The sequence below is a fragment of the Silene latifolia genome, chromosome 1, assembly GCF_048544455.1.
Source record: "Silene latifolia isolate original U9 population chromosome 1, ASM4854445v1, whole genome shotgun sequence".
Taxonomy (NCBI): domain Eukaryota; kingdom Viridiplantae; phylum Streptophyta; class Magnoliopsida; order Caryophyllales; family Caryophyllaceae; genus Silene; species Silene latifolia.
Window position 1 is genome coordinate 2,253,707 of NC_133526.1, and position 22,690 is coordinate 2,276,396.

At 35.4% G+C, this 22,690-nt stretch overlaps 3 protein-coding genes across 4 annotated transcripts; all 3 read left to right on the forward strand.

Annotated features, from left to right (window-relative positions):
- The first annotated feature begins 1,894 nt into the window (after nucleotides 1–1,894).
- LOC141592427 (phospholipase A1-Ibeta2, chloroplastic-like) lies at nucleotides 1,895–3,707 on the forward strand. Its single transcript, XM_074413105.1, has one exon. The coding sequence runs from the start codon at nucleotides 1,988–1,990 to the stop codon at nucleotides 3,635–3,637; it is 1,650 nt and encodes a 549-aa protein (XP_074269206.1). The 5' UTR covers nucleotides 1,895–1,987; the 3' UTR covers nucleotides 3,638–3,707.
- A 4,712-nt stretch (nucleotides 3,708–8,419) lies between these two features.
- LOC141592651 (large ribosomal subunit protein bL19c) lies at nucleotides 8,420–13,130 on the forward strand. Its single transcript, XM_074413398.1, has 5 exons — nucleotides 8,420–8,545; nucleotides 8,830–9,114; nucleotides 10,301–10,391; nucleotides 10,495–10,624; nucleotides 12,742–13,130. Exons 1-5 carry the CDS (start codon nucleotides 8,522–8,524, stop codon nucleotides 12,848–12,850), a joined length of 639 nt encoding a protein of 212 aa, XP_074269499.1. The 5' UTR covers nucleotides 8,420–8,521; the 3' UTR covers nucleotides 12,851–13,130.
- A 4,598-nt stretch (nucleotides 13,131–17,728) lies between these two features.
- Nucleotides 17,729–22,212, forward strand: LOC141592656 (vesicle-associated protein 2-1-like). 2 transcript variants are annotated; one of them, XM_074413413.1, is made up of 9 exons: nucleotides 17,729–17,898; nucleotides 18,024–18,184; nucleotides 19,418–19,488; nucleotides 19,573–19,654; nucleotides 20,537–20,652; nucleotides 20,742–20,864; nucleotides 21,013–21,039; nucleotides 21,510–21,584; nucleotides 21,878–22,212. In XM_074413413.1, exons 2-9 carry the CDS (start codon nucleotides 18,109–18,111, stop codon nucleotides 22,010–22,012), a joined length of 705 nt encoding a protein of 234 aa, XP_074269514.1. In that variant the 5' UTR covers nucleotides 17,729–17,898; nucleotides 18,024–18,108; the 3' UTR covers nucleotides 22,013–22,212. The 2 variants fall into 2 exon arrangements, with proteins under 2 accessions (XP_074269514.1, XP_074269522.1); XM_074413421.1 differs by having other exon boundaries at nucleotides 17,788–17,898; nucleotides 18,035–18,184.
- The last annotated feature ends 478 nt before the right edge of the window (nucleotides 22,213–22,690 follow it).

Below are 22,690 nucleotides of genomic sequence, written 5' to 3' on the forward strand. Positions count from 1 at the left end.
AGGGTGGGCATAGTTGTAATGGAGTTGGGTAGTAATATGAAATTTTTTAAAAAAATAGGGGGTATTTTTGTCATAAAAATGTAAATATAGGGGTTTGGTAGCAATTTTTAAATTTTTGCAATATTTTGGGTGTAATTTTTAAACTTTTTTTTAAAAGGGAGTAAATTTTAAAAAATGTATTTTAAAAGGGAGTTATTAATAATTTACTCTTATTTTAAAATAATTGAGAAAAAAGAAACTTGCGTCATTTGCTTCTTATATGAAAAATATATTGATAAAGAATATACTCCATTTTTCATGACTTTTGCTCATATATTTCGAAAAACGTACTAATACGATTAATTCAACATGACCTACAAAAGAGAATACGATTAGTATTTGAAGGTATTTATTTTCTTGACCCAAAAATTTGTCCTACCAATTGGGCCATGCATGGCCACTGCTTTCAATCCATGCATGTCATTGTGTTACGTAGTTCGAATGCCTTTGTCAAGCATTAATGAATCAACAAGGACTTGTATTTATTATGTTTCCTTAATTAAGTATTGCAATTTATTGTCTACGAAATGTCAGTTATTTAGGTTGCTTGAGCAAAAAAAAATAGTGTGTATTTGACTTGAATTTAATTTGCAAATTTTCACTTGTTGACATGAATATTTCAACATTTCATATTTTTACTTGTTGACACGAATCCTTCAATATTCCAAGTTTTTACTGAAAATGCTTGATTGTGTTAGATAACGTAGGATCTAGCGTCACTTATTTGTTAACATAACTACGGGTGATAATATATTAACTTGATTATTCTCGCTTGAACTTACTTGCAGTGGTGGAGTTACGGGGTTATAATTGAAAGTATGGACAATTACTTCCCTAAACGATAATAAAATGAAGCTTTGTCAAAAATATACGATTATTTTTTACTTATACACCCTTATCACGGATAGGATAACTAGCGACCCATTTTCATTTGTATCTTTTAAACTCTTATGTCTGATAGGGAGTACTCTTATGTCTTATGTCCCGGTCAATTGTTTTCATTTGGTTTTGGCACAAAGAATAAGGAAAGAGGATGAGGCCAATTACCAAATAACAAGTGGAACAAAATGAGTGTGAATGAACAAATTGTTTATCAAGTTCATTCTGAAAATAGAAAGGATAACAAATGACCGAGACACAAAAAAACGGAAAAGGACAACAAATGACCGGGACAGAGGGAGTATGTACTATACATATCATTCGATGATCTTCGATAATTAACAATGTTCAAACTTTCTTATAATGTGATCATCTTTGATATTTTTTCTGTAAAATGTAATTTTGGAATGCTTTTTAATTACATATGCAAATTAATGAGTTATATTAGATAAAATAATCAGAAATATTCGATTCAAATTTACACAACATATGACTTTAATTATCCCCTTATCGGAATAATTAATAACCAAGGGCATTTAAAAAAAAAAATATACATTTGAGAGAGCATGGGGAAAAAAATTGACCAACCAAAACCACCCAAATATTTATTCCATATTTAAGAATTTTGTCAATTTAAGACCCATCATGATCAAAGGGCAAACTAGTAAATTGAAAATTCATATAAAAACAATATTAATAGTCAATTCTTGAACCGGTTCACCTAAGCAGACTTCAGGGAACGCCATAATTGTCGCCGGTTCACCTTTACGCGACTTGTAACACGTCTAATATTCAAACTGACGAGGTCCAATAATTCATTCTAATTCCCATTTTACCCTTCATTATACAATTCCCTTTAAAATTCTCTCTCATGACACTGACCGTAGTTTTGACCATTCTATAAGGGTATTATAGGAAATGGAATTTATTCTATAGGTCTATATATACCCCATTTTCATCCATTTTATTAACGATTCAGTATTTTCAACGTAACACCATAACAACTTCATACTTTACAGTTTACATTATTCTCCAATTATTTAGGAAAAAAAAAATTATATTTATTCAAATGGCACAAATCGGATCGACGTTTCAATCTCACGGGCTACATGTATACCAAATGAATCGAGTCGGGTTTAAGTGTCGGTCAACGCTAATGAACCCGGCCATGTCGTGTTTTTCAGCATCAAACCAACCCATGAAATCAACTACCGAGAAGACTAGGACCCACTTGTCCAACCTTGAGAAACTCTTGCAAATTAAAGAAGTTGCACCACAACCTGTTATTAAGCCTATTGAGCCGCCCCCGAACACCGGGCAGGGGACGGATAATAGTGGCGGAAGGAAGCTACTTGAGAAGCTGAATTTAACTGGGATATGGCCTGAGGGGATACCGGGTCGTGCAGCTGAAGTAGCTGCAGAGATGTCTCCAAATCGCTTGACCCGGCTCCAGAGGCTGCTGTCGCAGCCTGAGTACTCCCCCCGGAACCAGCTTGGGGCCCGGTGGAGGGAGTACCATGGGAGCCGGGATTGGGCTGGGTTACTTGATCCTCTCGACGAGAATCTTCGTCGAGAGATGGTTAGGTATGGGGAGTTTGTACAGGCTGCTTACCAATCCTTCCACGCGGACCCTGGTACAACAAAGGAAGGGATCAACGCGTGGAGGGACGTTAAGTTACCCGATAAATCATATCGGGTAACTAAAAGTCTGTACGCCACATCATCCGTTGGGTTACCTAAGTGGGTGGATGATGTGGCACCAGACCTTGGGTGGATGACCCAACGGTCTAGTATGATTGGATACGTGGCAGTTTGCCACGATGAAAGAGAAATTGCAAGAATGGGAAGAAGGGATATTGTTATTGCCCTTCGAGGCACGTCAACGTGCCTCGAATGGGCAGAAAATCTCCGAGAGTCACTTGTCCCAATGCAAGACAACGTTGACTCAAAAGACCAAGCCAAAGTAGAATGTGGATTCAACAGCTTATTCCGAACCAAAGGCGAACACGTACCGAGCCTAGCCGATTCCATTGTACAAGAAATCGAAAGACTCATTTCAACCTACAAAGGCGAAACCCTAAGCATTTCAATCACAGGTCACAGCCTCGGAGCGGCCTTATCCCTACTAGCAGGCAACGAGATAAACACCCGCATACCAAACGCCCCTCAAGTCGCGGTCTTCTCATTCGGAGGTCCAAGAGTCGGGAACCGAGCCTTTGGCGATCATATCAACGCCAACAACGTAAAAGTTCTAAGAATAGTAAACAAACACGACCTATTCACAAGAGTCCCGGGTATGTTCCTTAACGAAGAGACGGAACAACAATTAAAAAGCAATCCGCACGTGGCGGGTGCAATACAATGGCTAGACAACATGCCATGGTCATACTCACACGTCGGAACAGAATTAAAAGTCGATACGAGAACGTCACCTTATTTAAAACCGGACGCGGACATGGCATGTAACCATGACTTGGAGGCGTACCTACATTTGGTTGACGGGTTTTTATCGACGAATTGTCCGTTTCGACCGAATGCTAAACGGAGTTTACTAAAGTTGTTGAGTGAACAAGGTGCGAACGTTAAGAAATTGTATAGGAGTAAAAGTAAGGCAAAATCGTTGACACTTAAGGTTGAAAGTGGTGGAATTGTGTCCTCGGCGTTGTCCTTGTCTAGGTCTAGTTCTATACTTGGTAGTCCTTCTTTACAACATGAATAAAACATTGATAATCAAAGATTATTTTGTACATTATTCTTATATTGTCCTTGTTAACATGATATTCCTGTTTCGGATTCCCAATCAACAATAACCATTGGCGGAGCTAGGATTTCACATTAGAGGATGAAAAATCTCAACAGGGGCGGATGATAATGCCGTATAATAAACCTCGAAAAAAATCGAAAATTTTAACTAAGAGAACGTACTACAAGTATATCTTTAGCGCATTATTCTCTTTATTCAACCATATTGCTGTAAGATTGTATAATGACGTGATTATTATTGATCAATTATTTTTAGTGTGTGGCACACTGCAAAAGATCCAATTTGAGCGATGGAAATGAAACGAGCCACATTAGTAACAAAGTGTAGTGGTATGGTACCACTTAAAAGTTAAAAGAGTGGAGAATTTCTGTTGCAACGCAGATTTTAGAGCACTTGGCTATATACAAAGTGGCGTAATTATGGCTTATTTTGACAAGGAAATTAAATCATTACTCTAATTAACGTAAGAAACGACTATTAACCGATTTCAAAACGATAAAGTTCGAAAGTTCTTGGACATTTATCAATTAAACTTTATAATTAGTTCAGTTCCGCTTTGTTCACTCAAACATATAAAGTGGTACACTTTTGAATTATTCCGTAAAAGCTCTTTAATTTAGTTTTGTTGAGATCATATCCTATAAATTTAATTAGTTCAGATCGTTTCATTTCAAAAGAACAAGACTTTAGTTGCGAATATATACGGAGTATGTATCAATCAAATGTTGACGGGCTAATATAATAATGGAATAATTTAGCATTAATAAACTATAACAAATGGGTAATAAACATTTCCACAAACAAATTCCTAACATGACGCAAACCAAAGACATAAAGTTATTGGTTTATGCCTTCACACTACCTAAAAGGGTAAAACGTGTGGTGACTAGTTTATACTAGTATGAATGAGAACGAAACGGGTGGTAGGTACTAACTACTACTCTACTAAGACTACTCGTCGTCCGTATTAATCTATGAAATATCGTTTCATTTATAATTTATTAACCAAGTTTAAATTTAGGTCATTTGATAACTGTCTCCATATATTGTAAATTTACGGATAAGTTTGTGTACATCCAACCCCTTAATTTGCATGAATTGGTATTTAGTAGACATGCATTGAAGTAATATTATTGTTGTTCTACGGTTCTAATAATATAGAGATCGATTAAGATTATACTCCATGAAATATAACAACGCGAATGATATAAAATATTTTAAGGTTTTTTGTTAGAAACTACCTTATATTTAGGAGTATTTGTAAAAATACTACCTTATATTATTTTTTTTGTTTTCGACTACCTTTGGTTTCTTTATTTTTGGTCAATAAGTACCTATGTTAAGAGTCTAGACGGAATTAGTCAATTTTATGGCTTTAACCTATCTCCCATGAGTCTTTTATGTTTCAAACTTGCTTATATTCTATTTTGGGAAGTCATGATGTACTTACGCTTAACATTAAGAGATGTTCGTAGGTATTATTGAAATGTGAAACCATAAATTATGCTTATTTGAAGTTAAATTGTGGTTTGAACGCACTTGATCATTGTCATTTGGTGTTAAGAGAGTAATGTGAGATAGGTTAATGCCGTTAAATCGACCAGATTTCACCATATTTTCAACATAGGTAGTTTCTGACCCAAAAAAATGAAAACAAAGGTAGTCTAAAACAAGAAAAATAATACGTAGTATAAGGTAGTCTTTTTACAAATACTTCTAAATATAAGGTAGTTTTTGACAAAAAAAACCCTTTAACTAAAATTGTCATTATTTTTTAAAATTGACAATAAATCGTATGGACCCCTTAATTATTTACCAAGTCTTACTTTTGAAAGTTCAAAACCTTAATACCCTGAGCTTAAGGTCGTTTGTTATCGTTGATTCTTTGCAATTTACTAACTAAAATCGTAACCTGGCCTTTTTCCTTGCTATATAGCACTACAGGTGTGTACTCAAGGAACAAATCAAATAATTAGACGTACAAGGGTACGAACGTCGTAGTCATGCATGTCAACTAAAAGGCCCATATAATTTGTGAATCTTGACGAACAAGTAATTAACTTGTATATGCCCTTCGTCCCGGTCATAGTTAAACAAATGATCTTGACGACTGATAATATGCAGTAACTTATTGTGTAAAGTTCAAGTTTTCTCTAAAATACGTCATTTATTTAATTATTCTCTCCGATATTATGTTTATTTTAAACAATCATTTCATTATTCGTTTATTTTACAAACTATTTAGATAAAGAGTTGATGACATTTCTCCTTGGCTTCAATTTTAGGCCATTAATTGACTGATCTATTGATGTTGGATTGTTGGGCACATAAATAAAGCTAAATTATTCTTTAGTGCATTTTGTCCAAATTTAAAGTAAGAAAAATAAAAATAAAAATTGGTATATTTTTCATGCAAAAGTAGTCTAGTTTGAAGTGAATTAATGGCTTCCACTATAAAAATTGGTGTATTTTTCATGCAAATAAAAGTAGTCTTACTTTGAAGTATTTTCATAACAATCCTAAAATGAAAGATTATATTTCCGCTACTAATAGGCTAAAAATGTAGTCACTCCGTCTTAATTATTTGTTTATATTTTATTAATTTAGCCATCACAAATTCACAATAAATATAAAAAATAAATAGATAGCTGAGACGAAAAGAGTATCTCTACTTGTCGGAAAAATGCAAGTCATGGAAGCGATAGTGTAAGCATGACTATGTTTTGTGTCATCATCGTCGATCAAAATTGTAAGCATGACTATGTACTCCCTTTTTTAATAGGGTAGATAGTAGATAGTTTGGTCAATTTAAATTGATATATGAAATTCTTCATTAAATTATAATCTTATCTTAATTATTGAATTTTATTTGAAGGAGACTTGGTCATATCTTGAACATTTGATGGTCAATTCCTTATAAAGTCAGAGGTTTTCACAACATAAAATTAATTCTAGTCATGTCTTATGTACTCCGTAAACGATATAAGCACACTTTATAATTACTTGGAGTTCAAGGAAGGCAACTTTATTCTTAAGAAATTGTTATATTGAAATGACCAATATCCTTGGGAATTTGATTAAAGTACGTACGTATGCATGTGATGATACGAGTGTAATGACGGCATCATAACATTCATAAGCCTAACTTGCACTTTAATTTGGAAGACTTTAAAGAGAGATTATCTTTTTGGAAGAAGAAACATGATTTTAAGACTTTTAGCCGCTTTTTGGATCGGGTTTATGTTAAATTTTTGGCTTATTGATAAGCGGGTTAACGGATTTGAGGGTGAGATTATCAGTCAGACTCTTCCAAGTCTTAAGACTCTTGTCATATCAGATTTTCACTAACTTTTATTATTTCTTTATTGTTCAGACTCATCTTAGACTCACCTCAGACTTTATACATTATCCGTCAGACTCATCTCATACTCTACTTTTCCACTCCACTTTATTTTTTTAACAAAAAGAAAGGACACATGTTGCCCACCCATTGGATAACTTTTCTTTGAGGTGGGGTCAAGACTCACCCAAAATCTTAGGTTGAGTCTTGGATTTCTAAGACTCAACTTAAAACTATGTCAAGACTAGGTAGATTATTGGTAGTCTTGAGTGAGCCTGGTTTCAAGACTTACCAAAGTCTTGTTTTAAGACTACCAATAATCTTACCCTGAGATGAGTTAAGTGTTTAACGAATAAGATATTTGTAAATTTCTAAACAGACTTGTTATTTCTCTTATTTTGCGGGCCACACGATACATATTCGAGACATATTCAATACACTTTTATTTTGTTACTTCCTCCATTTTTTTTGTTTTTTTTTCCATTTCATTAAAATATACTCCTCACATATAATTGAAAAATGAGAAGAAAACAGAAAAATGGAGGGAGTATGATATTTGGTTGTAATTCTCTAAGGATAAAGGTACTGGTTAAATAAAACTCGGGTTAAAATTATAAGGTCATGGGTTGGATCTAGATTTGGACATCAGTTGGGGCTGGCCCGACTCACACTAGCCTAGCCCGCTAACCCGTCCCTGGCCCGCATTCCCCATACAGCCTATTTGGCCCAGGCTTGGGTTCACTCCTTCCCAGTCCACACTGCCCAACTCACCGGCCTCTTTGCCTAACCGGGACGGTCAAGGGCCATCACTACCTCGACCCATCCCGCAACACACTAACCTGCAGTGTGGGCCCGCGGTGTGGGCTCGGGCTCCCCCTCCCAATCTCATCCGGCAAAGCCCGTTCAGTCCGACCTATTGTCAAGGTTTAGTTGGATCCCCTCGAAGATCAACATCCTAAAACTTGTATGTGAAAAAGCACGACCCTTTATTAATTATTCCCTCCAATTTCCTATTATCTTTTCTCTTTCTTTTTTCACACAAGTTTGATTATCTTCCCCTTTCTTTTTTTGGCAAGTTCATTCATTATTTTATTATTTTCTCTCTCATAAAAATCAACAACTCCCACTACTCTTTATCCATTCTTTTATTCATTATTCATTCTTTATTATTTTCTCTCTCTTATAATCTTTACAATTTACAATATTATCAATACTTTATTCCTCTTTCTCCCCCTTTTTTATTTTTTGTGCCAAAAAAAAGGGGAAAATATTAGGAAATTGTAGGGAGTATAACACAAAACTATGTCTTTTAAATTTCGAGCCTATCACCCTAATTAAGCTTCGGGTTTTCTTGACATATCAAATGAGATAAACCCAACAATCCGGCCCATAAAATCAAAGCCCAAAAAACTCCCAACAAATTTCAAACCAAGTAAAAATCCCAAAGGATATACAAACTAGATAAGCTTCACCCTCCTCACTCTCACCATTTTTTATCAATGGCTTCCAAACTTCTCCCTCAGGTACTCCTTTTCTCCATTATCTTATTGTCGAAAATATGAATACATAAAATCCCTTATTTATCGTAATTTTATTACTCGCTAATTCAAATAAAGGAACGCCTAACATTGTCATATATACTCGTTCCGTTCCATTCATTTGTTTACCTTTTTTTTTATTCTCTGTGACGATATTAAATAAAGGTAAACAAATGAATAAGACGGAGTTTTATTTGACCAGTCAAATTTAGTGAATTGTGCCGAACGACGACTGTATTTAATTATTATATGTTTATTATTATATGCAGGGATTTGTGTTGGTAACTTGTGGTAATAATGTGGCACCACAATTTCCCCCAATTAAGAAGCAGTTAGGGTTTGAATTGAACTCGTTTCGACGATTATCGCTTTCTAATCATAAGGTTTCCTCGATTTTCTCGGTTGCGTCGAGGAGTTCCGGTGTTGTGCGGTGTGAGGGTGGTGGTAGTGATGGTGGTGCTGAGGTGGTTGAGGAAGTGCCGGAGGATTCGACTTCTGAAGCAGTCGAAGCCGTGGCGTGGAAGCCTAGGGTTAAGCTTGGCGATGTTATGGGGGTATAATTTCGATTGCTATTTCAATTTTAGTTGCTAGAAGTAGTGTGTTGGAGTGTTGAATTTCGATTGTCTATTTCATTCTCGTCTGTCTCAATCGTTTGTTTAGTTTTGATTTAAATACGTCTTAAGAAGAATAACATATAAACAAGTGATTGAGATGGGGGAGTAATTGTTTGTTTGCTGCGTTTTTTGCTTGAGGCGAAGTGAGAAGTGCACTGGCGGAGCTAGGATTTGAAGTTAGGGCATTAACTAATTATGTAGTTAGATAAATAATATTGTAACTAGAATATATAGAGGACTGATGATTGTCCTTGCTATCTCCCTAGCTTCACCAAGTGTGGGACTAACATAGAAGAGTCAGACTAAGATGGTGTGGTTATGGATTTACTAACATACATGAGTTTGCAAGGCTCTGAGCAAATTTGTTTATATTATACTCCCTCCTAGTCTGATTGTTGGTTCCCCTTTCCATTTCCATGCTAGTCGGGTGTTGGTTCCTCTTTCTTTTTTTTGGTATGTTTTGTGTGGTCCAAATTCAATTCCATGTGGGGTAGGGTGTTTTGTGTGGTCCAAATTCATTTCTTTAATTTTGGTGTCTAAAAGAAAGGGAACCAACAATCAGACTAGGAGGGAGTAGTGTATTTGAGGTAATTAGCGTCAGATGTTCGGATTTTGTGATAAAAAAATTAGACATGGTGATGATATTGTACAAAAAGATTATAAGGGGGTGATGACTCGTGTAATCATGAGAAGAGCTAAATGCTTAAGCTCTTATGCTCTTGTGAGTTATCTTATCCGAAAAAGGAAATTTAAGTTTCAGTGAGAGTACCACTTGATGGCAATGCCCCAACTATGCTATAGTTTTCAAAAGCAAATGCAATCTATTGAGGGACAAAACGGGTTTTTCTAGGAGGTTACAAACAACCCAATGGAGAAAACCCGCGCTTATTCATCCAACCAAATCATTTCGTCAATTTTTTCTGCACAGAGTAAAGTAACTAAAGAGTCTCAAAACAGAAGGTAACTCTCAGTCATTTGGGAGCTTAGAGTTAGGTTGTGAATTGAGGTATATTGATTACCTAAAATCCTAAATAAGTGTGTTATATAAGTTAGTACTAGTCTAAACTCGATTTCAAAATTTGAAGTGTGAATAATATTATTGATTTATTTCTTTTAATGTAAGTAGATACTGAACAAGAAAGCAGTTGATTCAGCAGAAGAGCAGCGGGTTATACCAGATATAAGGACTGGAGACATTATTCAAATCAAACTGGCAAGTGGTGATTTTGATTTTTGTCTTTTCAGTAACTTTGCGTTAGCATAGGTAGATGGTAAATTGCACATTGATGAACCTTTTACTGGGTTGTTCTTCACAGGAAGTTCCAGAAAATAAACGAAGGTTATCAGTTTACAAAGGGATTGTAATATCAAGGCAGAATGCAGGCATTCATACTACTATTCGGGTTCGTAGGATCATTGCTGGTGTTGGGGTTGAGATTGTGTTTCCACTGTAAGTACCTCTCTCTCATTCCCTTCTGATTCGTTCACAGTTTCCTAGGTTTATCTAACAGTCAGCATTTATTTGAGCTGTGGATCCTACTTGATAATTGATATGAATGTTTCATATGGGCTGTATTGAAGAGTAAATTTGTTGAATCATAACTGCCACAGTTGTAATAGGTCAGCGATTCCATTTTCTTTTGTTACAATTTCGATTATCATAGTCTCAGAGATCATACTGTAAACTGATTTGACGTGATTTTGTTGGCAGGTCTTTTTATTATTGTTATTTTATTTTATTTTTATTTTGCGTACGACTGGATTTTTTCAATTGTCAATTGTTTATCCCAAGGGTATTAATTTATCAAAAAAGTTCTGCCAATTGATCACACTATTGCCAATAAAAATTCATCCGAGCTTCAGACTGTTATTACAGACTACAGAGGATTATCAATAATAATAAAATTTTAAAAAAGCACCAAAATCTTATTTCTGTGCGAAACCAATCTCAATCCATTTTCATCAGATTCTTTCATTTACACGGCGCATATCATGGGATATTCATGTTTGCTCCGTTAACATGTGCTCCCTCCGTTCAACTCCACTTCGCATGTTTGCTTTTTGCATGGGTATTAAGGAGCTGATTAAATAAACTATAAAAAGCACATAGGGAAAGAGAATGGTGGGGTTAAAAATGTTAAAAAAATATAAAGGTGGGGTTTTATGGTGGATTAGTGTGGAGTATGGATGGCATTTTTTTGTAAATATGGAGTGTGAATAAGGATAGAATGGTCATTTTCTTGGCCTAAAAAAGAAACATGTAAAGTGGAGTTGAATGGAGGGAGTATAATGTATTGCTTTACAATGTCTCTTTGAAATCCTCTGTTGTAGTTTCCGTATATTCTTCTGTGGATACACACTTTTACCCTTCGAGCCCTGTTCGTCATTATGCTCATCAGCTGTCATTTTATGGCATTGTAATGCAATTATTTTATGTATCTTGATTGTGTGAGCTTCATCTCCCAACTTGATGAAGGGTGCATTTCTGAGCCACAAAATTAGATGGTTCTTGTGGTTAGGGATGTTGAGAATTTTGTAGCTGGTGCATCACAGTGAGATTTTATTACTAATTAAATTCTGATGCATGGACAATTTAAAGCACAACTTTTCGATAGCACTCATGAAAAAGAAGTTGCAGAGTTTCTAATAGAAATTGCCAATGATGACAACTAATTTGGAGTATTTTATATTGTTACAGATGAGCCACATTTGTCTTTTTGGATAAGGTGTAAATAAACGTTGGTTAACTCTTTTACCATTCTCTAGCTTCAGTCTCGTTTGAGTGTCTATAGAGTTTGATCCCTTTAGCGCAGGGATAAAGTTCACCTTTGATGCTTACATGATGTGGTTTAGCAGTATTTCTCATCCCATACAAGTTCTCAGACGACGTCATATCAATATGGCTGTGTGTGTAATAAACATTTATGTATGGGGGTGAAGGAGAAAGTCATATTTTTGTCGCAACCTTGCGTGTACGTACGATTGCCAAAATTCTGTCTCCATTTAGGCAAATAAAAACGAAAACTGGAAACGAAACTCAGAAAATTTCAAGTTGCATAGTTTAGGATGAAAGTATATCGTCAAAACTAATTTATTCACCAAACATAGGTAATGTCTGTTTTTTTCAATGAGAACAGTTTCTCAATTATTATCGTCTATGCCTATATGGCTATATCTATGTTATTCCGGCTCGGCTGCAAATGTCGTGTTACGTTGAGATATTAGGACGTCAGATATGCGACTGCCAAAAAAAATTGTTGAAGTTAGGTGCAGATGTGTGTTGTGCTCTGCAACTTTACCACCTTTATCATTTATCAATATATAATTTTTTTTTTTATTTAAGATACTAAACCTATTAGTTTACTTGACTTTCGTATTATGTTTCACTCCCCTTTTGTTTTTCACTTTTTCTTTTCTATTTTTTTTTTCGCATTTTTGAGGTATGCGTTCACCCATGGACGGTTCTAAAGGATGATTCATGTCAGTCGACCCCAAATCATTTTGGGATTAAGGCTCTGATGTTGTTGTTGTTGTATTTAAGATACTAAACCGCCTTTTGGTCTGTAGGTATTCACCAAACATCAAGGAGATTAAAGTAGTTGCACACAGGAAGGTCAGGAAGGCAAGGTTGTACTACCTGAGAGACAAACTTCCCAGGTTGTCAACTTTCAAGTGAAACTATTCTTAAGTCACCTGAAGATCTCTCAGCCTGGAAAGTCAATTGTGGCTTTTGCCAGTTTGTATCATTTGCATATTGTAAGAACTCCTTTTCGTTTAGTTTTAAATGAGTTTTTCTTTCCTTGTTTGAAAACATCTACCTGTATGCTCTTGTTGATAGCTGATCCCGTTATAGAGTAGACGAGAATACGCACTGTTTATGAACTTATGAGAATGTATCAAGTGATTTTGTGTTGGCATTCGAGTAGGAATATATATCGTCTATTGTGACTTGTAAAGCTGGTTACTTTGGATGATTTTGTTTTTGTTTATTTTTTGCCTTCTGTTTTTCTGTCCCGCTTTTGTACGCCAGGTGTGGCTCTAGAGTCTTTTGCTATACCTTGGCCGTTTTAAACTTAATGTTACCTTTGGAGTGAATGGGAGGGAGTAAAAACATCTTGTATTTCCGGCTTTCCGCCATGCATTCCCCCTGCCCCACTTTTCACCCCTCTTGATGAACAAATAAAAATACCATTTAGAGGCATGGTAATGTATCAGGACTGCAGCATTGCATTCTGACCCTTTTCTCAAAGGTTTTGTAAGATATGTTGACACTGTTTGACGCAGCACCAGTAAAAGTTATGCTGTAGCGGCTAAGATTATAAGTGGTAATCATCACTAGAAATGACTATGAACTGTATTTTTCATGAAGCTGAAACTCCTTTATGAAAATTGTTGGCCGCTGTTAAAATGTTACGAGTCTACCCATATTTCCTGATGTGATGCTGTTATTCTGTGTTAACGAGTTTACAGGTATGTAATTGGTCTCACAATCTCGCATTATGTATACATGAAACTATCTTTCAAGCGATTAATTGACGACATAAACCGTCTGTGTACTCTGTTACTCCCCTTCGTTTTCGTAAGCTTTTTTACTGCATAATAATTGGCGTACAAGAAACTTGTAAATGTAGGTGACCTCTGGTTATTGATCCCTTGATTGTGGTTGCTTTAGTTTTGGTTTTTTTCTTGCTGTGTTTAGATTTCAAGTTTCTTTAGCCATAGCTTCATTAAGCCTCCATTTTTTTCAGTGATGTTACTCATACTCATTTAGAAGTGTACTCGAAACTAATCTAAGCTTTTTTTTTAATGAAAAAGAGCCTATTGGCTTTAAATGTGGTGTTCAGGTTTCACACCTATGTTTGAGTGTCGAGTATCACACACCGGTAAGAAGAGTAATTTTTAGCTTGCAAGTTTGCTTAAAGGTAAGTAGGTATGATTATGTTAGTACAGTAAGATCATTATTAGCTTTTAATAATGCTAATCTAACCTGTTAATCACCTACAATATAAAAGGTGAATTATTAAAGATGGCTTTTATTTCCCTTTTCTTTTTTATAACCATTTCGCGTTGTCGTGTTTGTTCTTGGTGGAAGTGTCGGAATTGACAATGAAACATCTGAAAATTTAAAGTAATTGTTTTTGATACTTTATAATTAATCTTGTTTTCCTGTTTTACCTATCATTGACGGTTTTGCATGGTGACGGATGTAAAACCGTCAATGATAGGATATGTTGTTGTCATTGTCGTCGTTTCCTCCTAATTTCATTATAAATATAGAGTAGTGTTAAAAGTTTCAGAGGAGGTACCAATAAGCACTGTTTAGCTGAATATTAGTTGATCTTTCTTAGTTATAAATCGACTGATTTTATGCCGCTTCTGTTAGAGGACAGAGTTATTTGATCCGTTTTATTTTTAAGATGGATATATCCGTTTGAAGGAGGACCTAGTGTTACCTTGGAAATCGATTTTGAGTTGTGTTCGATCTTATTCTATAATTTATTTCATTATATGGGGTCCTAGAGACCTAGACTCCTACTCCTAGTTTGCATTGTCATTTGAATGCCTACAGAAAATAGGTCTTGGTATAGACGGGTGGGGCAAACAGACGGGTAAAAACCTCTAATAAAATGGATAGGGGGGACAAGGTGGGACACCCCCCATGTGCTTCCCACTTTATGGCAAATGGGTATTTTGTGAGGTAAAATGGTATCCGTCTATACGTATAGACGGATACTATCCGTCTATAATGAGAATTTGTGATTCTACAAAGGCATGTCAAAGCCTTTAAGAATTGTCTCATCTGCAATCAATAGGTTGCTTAACTAGTCTCAATAATTGGGTGATGATCCAACCATGGTACATGCAATTTTTTTTAATCAATGATTGCACTCATGTAATTATTTGGTGTTAAAAAATAGTGTAATAACTCGCATTATAAAAATTGTGTGCATAGTTCATGTTTGTATAGAAATATATAAATGATTCGAGATGAGCTAATCGATGCTCGGTAGTTTGTTTAATTACATTTCATTATTTGCTTAATTTCAACTTTTTAGGTTTAAAATTCTCTATTTATAAGTGATTCTTTTGACCGATGAAATTTTAAATTGAAAAAAAAAAAAGAGTAATTTAAATAAATGACGTAATAAACGGTAGTGGTTTCTGAATGTGCAATAAATCTATCTACTAAAAAAATGGATTGTACTATACAACTAAAATTAAATTTGATGATAAGCTAATCATTGAGTAGTTTACATCATGTTTGAATTAAACGTAAAAGGATAAAGAGAGCTTGACTCATTTAAAACTATCTTGATTATTTTTTGTTTATTTAGCTAAATGATGCATTAGTTACACTTGCTCTCAATACTCCATTCGTTTCGGTGATTTGTTACCTTTAATTTTGGTACAGATTAAGGAAGGGAAACGAGACTATTTATGGTGGTTATTTGTGGATGATAGGTGAACTATATGAATGGGTATGATCAAATTACCATAAAAACCTTCCTAATACAGAAACTTAGAAAGGTAAACATATGAATGAGACATCTTAAAACAGAATAGGAAAATAAATGATCGGGACGAGTGGAGTTTTTTTTACGGTGTTGCTTTTTCACATACGGACTTTACTTTTTCACATACATTTTTTCATTAAATTTTCATATTATACCCTTTTCCTAAATCAAGACTCAATAGGTTTTATACATACATACATTTTACCCTAGAATTGAATCTAATTGTTCTTAAAACTATGAATAATGGATTATAATTCTTCAAGTAGTGATGTAATTATTTTGTTTAGCAATTATTAATAAGTTGTTTATCAACTATTTTGCCCAAAAATTAGGGTTTATAATTCTTAAGTTTTTCAATTAGGTTGATTGTCGGCGGAAGGCATGGTGGCTTAGTTGTTGAACGGTGCTGTCTGTCGGAGCAGGGACTGTATGGTGGACGATAATTGTCGGAGGAGGGGGAGGGTATTGTGGTCGGTGGTGGCCGGAGCGGAGGAGGGGGAGTGCGAAGGAGGGGGACTGCGAAGGAGGGGCAGTGCGGGACAAGGAGCGAGTACAGGGAGAAGGGAGTGGTCGACTGGGTGCGGTGGTCGGCTGGGGACGGTGGTGTGTGTAGTTGTTAGGTTGTCGGCTCGTGGTTAGATGGTGGTGGGACGGGTGGTGTTGATGAACTGTACTTACTGGCTTTGCGTTTTTTCCAAAAATCATTTTTTTTTTATATTTTTGTTTTGTATTTATTGATTAGTTTTATTTTTTTTATTAATTAACTAGATTAATTAATTTTATTTGTATTTTTTTTTTCAAAAAATAAGGGATGTAAAAAATAACAAGAGTGGGAGATGGATGAAGGGAGAAAAAAAATCAATTGAATGTGAGATGAAAAAATGACAAGGTTAAAATTGTAAATGACGTATGTGACAGAGTAAAATCCGTATGTGAAAGAGCAATACCCATTTTTTATTGGTCTGATATTCTCTCCCATTCACATCATTTTCCTTGGAGTTTTGCATAATGAATTGTCGATTAATCGCAAGAGATCTTTTCGCCAATAGCCCAATACCATATACGTATACTGTTTTATTTGGTTCGATTCTAACAAAAACTTCAAGATTTTTGCATTCACTAATCCATTCACATGTGTAACAACGTAAGCATGAAAATTTAATTACACTACCCGACTTTTGCAATAAGATAAGTGAACAAAAAAAATTAAACACCCATCATTGAAAAAGTCCTGTAAATTATTTTTCTTGGCGGAGCAGGCACAAGTGAAGTACAACCTAAACAAAAATATACGAAGTACTTCATTTGAGCAAACGATATCCCCGTCTTAACCATATTTTAAAGAAGAAGAAACAAATTAGAAGGGCCCCTAGTCTCTAAGGTCCAGGCTAGCAGTACACCTAACCAAAAACCAAACCACCAACTTCAATTTTTTCTTCTTTTATCCCTCCTTTTTTTAATACGAAAAATATTACTCCCTCCTATTTTGCATACTAATATGGGGAGGAAAATAAAAGTAGGAGAGAGAATGTGTGGTTACATGTTATATTAACCACTTATGATAGACAAATAAGGAAAGTGGAAGATCTTTGTGAATTTTCCGTTTTAGGAAATGTGCTTCCCACTTTATGGTAAATGGGTATTTTGTGAAGGAAAATGGTATCCATTTATACGTATAGACGAATAGTGTCCGTCTATAATGAGAATTTGTGAATTAACAAAAAGTTTGCTTATAAAGAGTTAGTATAATACAAGTTCAAACATATTGATCCATTTTCATGTTAAGACAGATATTGCTGTTTTATGAGAGGCAACTAATACAAATGTTGTAAAACAAACTCTTTGAAAACTATTTCCCTCAAGCAATGGGGTCATTTTCCGATTCCAAAAGTTAGTTAAAACCGTCTTACAAGAGACCCGTTCGAAAAAAAACCGACACCATTTTTCTCAATAAAAACGCCAACGTGTCAATCCATCATTACACTTACCTTTTTCCCTCTCTTCCCATATATATGGGTTGCAATTTTTTGGGGCACCCTATATTTCTGTTAATAATTCAATATAAATTTCCCGCAAATTAATCAATTATTATTTGATTATTTGATGTTCAATTAATTTTTTGAAAAAAATACCCAATAATCTAAGCTACAATCCAGTTCCACCATTCAAAGATCCGCCATTTTCGTACCTCAAAATTACATCTTTTCATGTGAGTTTTCTCCTTTTTCAACAAAGTTATGATCTTTTTTGAATTTTTTTGAATTGGGTTTGTTTTGATTGATAATAATTGTTTTAATTGATTGTAATTTTGCGTTTATGATGTTTGTTGATTAGGGTTTGTGCAGTTATTTCAGCTAATTGCAGCAAAATTAATTTAATTAATTAATTAAATAATAAATAAATTAAAGAACAGTTGAAGATGATGAATGGTTCAATGACAACTTCTTCAACTAAGCAGTTGATTTCTGTTAATCCTGAAGATCTCAAATTTGTTTGTAAGCATTTTCTAATCCCTTTTTTGAATTTTGTATTGCGTTTTTGAGGTGTTGTAATTTTGCTGTATATATTATTACCTTATAACTTTAATTTGTATTACACGGTCTCCAAGACGACACCTTGACGATATTTTATTGCTTATGTATTGTTTTCTATGTTGAAAATGTAATTTTGAGAAAATTTGATAACAAATGTAAATATGTTAGGATTATATGTTCAATAGTTAATTAAGTTTTGAATAAATGATGATGATGGTGGTGGTGGTGATGTGTAATCCATTCGAAATGTCGGAATTGACAATGTTTTGGCCCAAATCATTGAAGAGCTAAACTCATTTGAGGTTGCATGTTAGCATCCATAGATAAATCAGGAGTGGGGATTGATCATCCAAGAGAGTTACTCCTTGGGTCGTCAATTGGGTTTGGGATGGAACCTGCTTTGAGCTTATGAGATTGACATTCTCTATTTGATGTTGTCAGGTCAAACCCTAAATAGTTTTATGTAAAAAATATCCATGCTTAATGTCGAAACTGATGATGCCATACTCTCTGGTCTACCTATTAGTGATTTGTTTTCTGATGAAACATTTGCTTTAGTTTTAGATTAAGCTTTTTTGTTGGAGTTATGTATAAGATTCGCGGTTATGTGCATTTCTTGGTAGAAATTTTAGTGTGTTGTTATTAAGGGCTCTGCTGTTTTGAAAAGTTTACCCTAGCTTGTCGTTTGACGATATTGTTCTTTAGATACAATGTCTATATGGATACAGCAGATGGAGTTCTTAGGAGATAGGTGTGGCTTCGGGTTGTCAGTGTGTGTGTGTGTGTGTGTGTGTGTATTTGATAGACTGCACTTATAGGTTCATTAGCTTCTCTTACTCTATTTAGTACGACTATGAGGCAATTTTCAAATATTGGTTGAGACCACCTCCAACTCATAGTCAACTGACCTTGCGCTTGCTGTGGGACTGTTCGCAGACATTCATATGTAGACGAGAGAGTATGCTTAATCCCGTATTACTTAGCTATGCACTATTCATAGTCCATGTGCATTAGCTTAATCTGTTAAAGGAAATGGTTCTAGCCTACCTAGAGTGTGGAAGTCGAAAACGAACTCTTATGCAATATGAGCATAACCTACGCATACATGTTTATATTTTGCATGGACACTAAATAAATAGTACACTGTATTCTCTTCGTTTGCCTGATCTTGATATTTTGACTTGTGTTTATCAGTTGAGCTTGAAAAGCAAAGTTTTTGTGACCTGAAAGTCATCAACAACACAGAACATAATGTTGCTTTTAAGGTAACCTTGTGCATGCAAAATTGTTTTCTTCTTTTATTTAGCATTTGTAACGTGTACGCTTACTGTTGCTGATTATTTTGCTAGGTCAAAACCACTTCACCCAAGAAATATTTTGTACGGCCCAACACTGGTGTATTACACCCTTGGGACTCATGTGTAATAAGAGGTAATAATTATGTTTACTTGAATGATATATTGTGACGATGTTATTCAAGGTTTGAGGTCAATACTACATTAGGTTTGTGTGTAACAGTGTAAGTCAAACACTGATAACAGTTTGTTCTAGAGAGACAAGGGTGAGGAGGGGAGGGAAGGGGACCCTTTTCCTTCAAAATCTTTTCCATGTTGGAAGTATTTGTAAGTTGATTTGTACGAGGGTACGGATCTCTCCCAACCACTCTAAAGTCTAATCCAATTTGCTACCAACAACAACAACATCACAAATAAGGGAAATTGTCCCCGTCGCTCTTACTCTAAATCCCCCCTTGCAAACGATAGGCAGAACAGCTAGACTTGGTAAAGACATTTACTCTTTGATGTAAACATGACTTGGTCTCATGTACTCCCTCTGTGCCGATCATTTGTTGTCCTTTTCCATTTTGAGGTGTCTCAGTCAGTTGTTGTCATTTCTATTTTAAGAATGAACTTGATGAGTAATTTGATCATTCTCATTCAATTTGTTCCACTTGTCATTTAGTTATTGGCACTCTCCTCTTTCTTTGGTCTTTGTGCCAAAACCAAAGGACATCAATTAACCGGGACAGAGGGAGTAATTATAAGTAGTGAATTTAATTTCGGATATCATAGATTCATAGTCACCCTTGAAACATGTATCACGAACTATGGTAATCTTACTTCTTTCACGAGGAGAGAAATTGATTCCTCTATCTCCATTTCGCTAACCAAACAAAAGGAAATCGCCTTCCTCCGTTTCCCTTCCCTGCCATTGATATAAGTACAACATACCTTTCTATGGCTCTTATTAGATGGACTTTTCTTTTTGACAAATAGTTTATATTTCACATAACTGTTAATGATGGATTTGCAGTCACTCTCCAGGCTCAGCGAGAATATCCTCCAGATATGCAATGTAAGGATAAATTTCTTCTTCAGAGCACAATTGTGTCTCCTAATAGTGAAGTTGACGATCTTCCACAAGATACTGTAAGATTCTTCTTGATGTTCTAGGTTTTCATGTTATACATCATTCGCTTTTCATGGCTAACCTGTCTAAATATTACTATTATGTCTAGTTCAACAAAGACAGTGGAAGGGCAATTGAGGAGCGCAAACTTAAGGTTGTTTATGCGTCTCCATACACTTCTGGAGATAATACAGATGATGACTCTGTGAATAACTCCACAGGAGGCTCAAGTGTAAGTACTGTTACTCTCCTTCCTTAGTTTCTCCAACTGTAGCAGCTGTGTGTGAAAGATACATGCTAATCGTGTTTCATTCCGTATACCTGAGACATATTATTTCATTTTTCGCCTGATGTATTCCTTCGACTTTTCTGCATTTCAGGTGCATGGCAGTTTAAGCACTGAAGACGTGAGTTTCTATACCCAGATTATTTCGTGTTATTCTTTTCTGGTTGTTGGGATAGAGAAATTTATGAGTTTATATCTTAACACGTATGATCAAATTGATGGCCTTTGTGTTAGAAGGCTAGTGCCTGAAATATGTAGCTCTAGGAGGGTGGTATTTATAACGTACACCTTCTCGGCCTCTCTGTTCGCCAATGTGTCCATTTTTGTATTAATTTTATTCAGTTAATACACGACAGCTATGAATCTATGATGCATTAGTTCGTGGTGGTCTAATACTGGCTTCGATAAACTAGTTTATTTCAGTATAATATCAGCGGCCATCAAACGTCGTCCAGAAACGATGTGATGTAGTAGACATGTACATGATTATGCATCTCTGCATCATCGTTTTTCTTACGAGATAAATTTGAATGTTTTTTTCTTCTCTCTATCGTATATTCGTATATCCTACTGACTTGGCACATTTGACAGAATAAGGCTGTGCAACGCTTGAAAGAAGAGAGAGATGCAGCTGTTCGACAAACGCAACAGCTCCAACTGGAATTGGTAAACATCCTAACTCGCCTTATGTCAGATTTTCTTTAACTACGACATGGCATAATTAAATATCAACAAACCCTAGTCAGTCAAAAGGAACCGCCATTATGGTAAAAAATAATTTAGGATTAGCTGACATGAGCAGCGGTAAGGTCATTGCAGGTAGAAAAGGAAAAAAAAAAAAGAGGAGAAAATATGACAGAAATGAATTGGGAGAAACGGAAAAACTGAGTCGACGAGGAATTTTTTATTTTTTTTTTTGCTGCAAGAGTTGCTGAATTGTGTCCCTCTGATATTTACAGGACTTGATGAAGAAACGCAAATCGCGCAAAAATAATGCAGGATTCTCGCTTAAGTTTGCTCTTTTTGTGGCGGTGGTTGGTATTGTGCTTGGCATCCTGTTGAAACTTTCGTTGTCTTCCCCGACATCAGAATAGCTTTGTTTGCTTACTTGCCAGACGGGTCAGCCGGACTAGGCAGACTGTATCATTCATTTTGTTTCGGCTATCTTTTTCTATTTTTTGGTGGTACCCTCAGCCTTGTGTAAATTTGTTCGTAAATCTTAACTGGTCTTCTGTAAATCAACTATATAACATCGTCTCTTATCGAGGATGACCCCGAAATATTTTCATTTTTACTTCTTGATGTCCGATCTGTTGACGTAAATTGGTCAACAGCAATGAAACATATCAATCTACGAAACTTCTTAAGATGACAACTCGGTTCAGAGCGAGCCTCGCCTCGGAACCCTCCCCGGTCCTAACCACCACCATATTAAATTGTAACTAGGACCATGTTTATTTTATTAATATTTAAATACAGGAACTAGAGCTACCGATAAACATGGTGAGGTAACCCAAACCCTTATTAGCGACAAGTCGAGAATCCATGCTGGATATCCCCACCCAATAATTCAACTGTGACAATTAAAAACAATCCATACCAAACGTACGTCTTCCATCGAACACGAACTCAATGCAGTCGGCTTCGCCAAGTAGAATCCTTGCTTTTAATTATCACACTTGAATTATTGGAGGAGATATCTAGCACGGGTCATCGCTAATACGACTTTGGGTTACCTTAAGTTACGATTTAATAAGGTGGTGGTTCGGGCC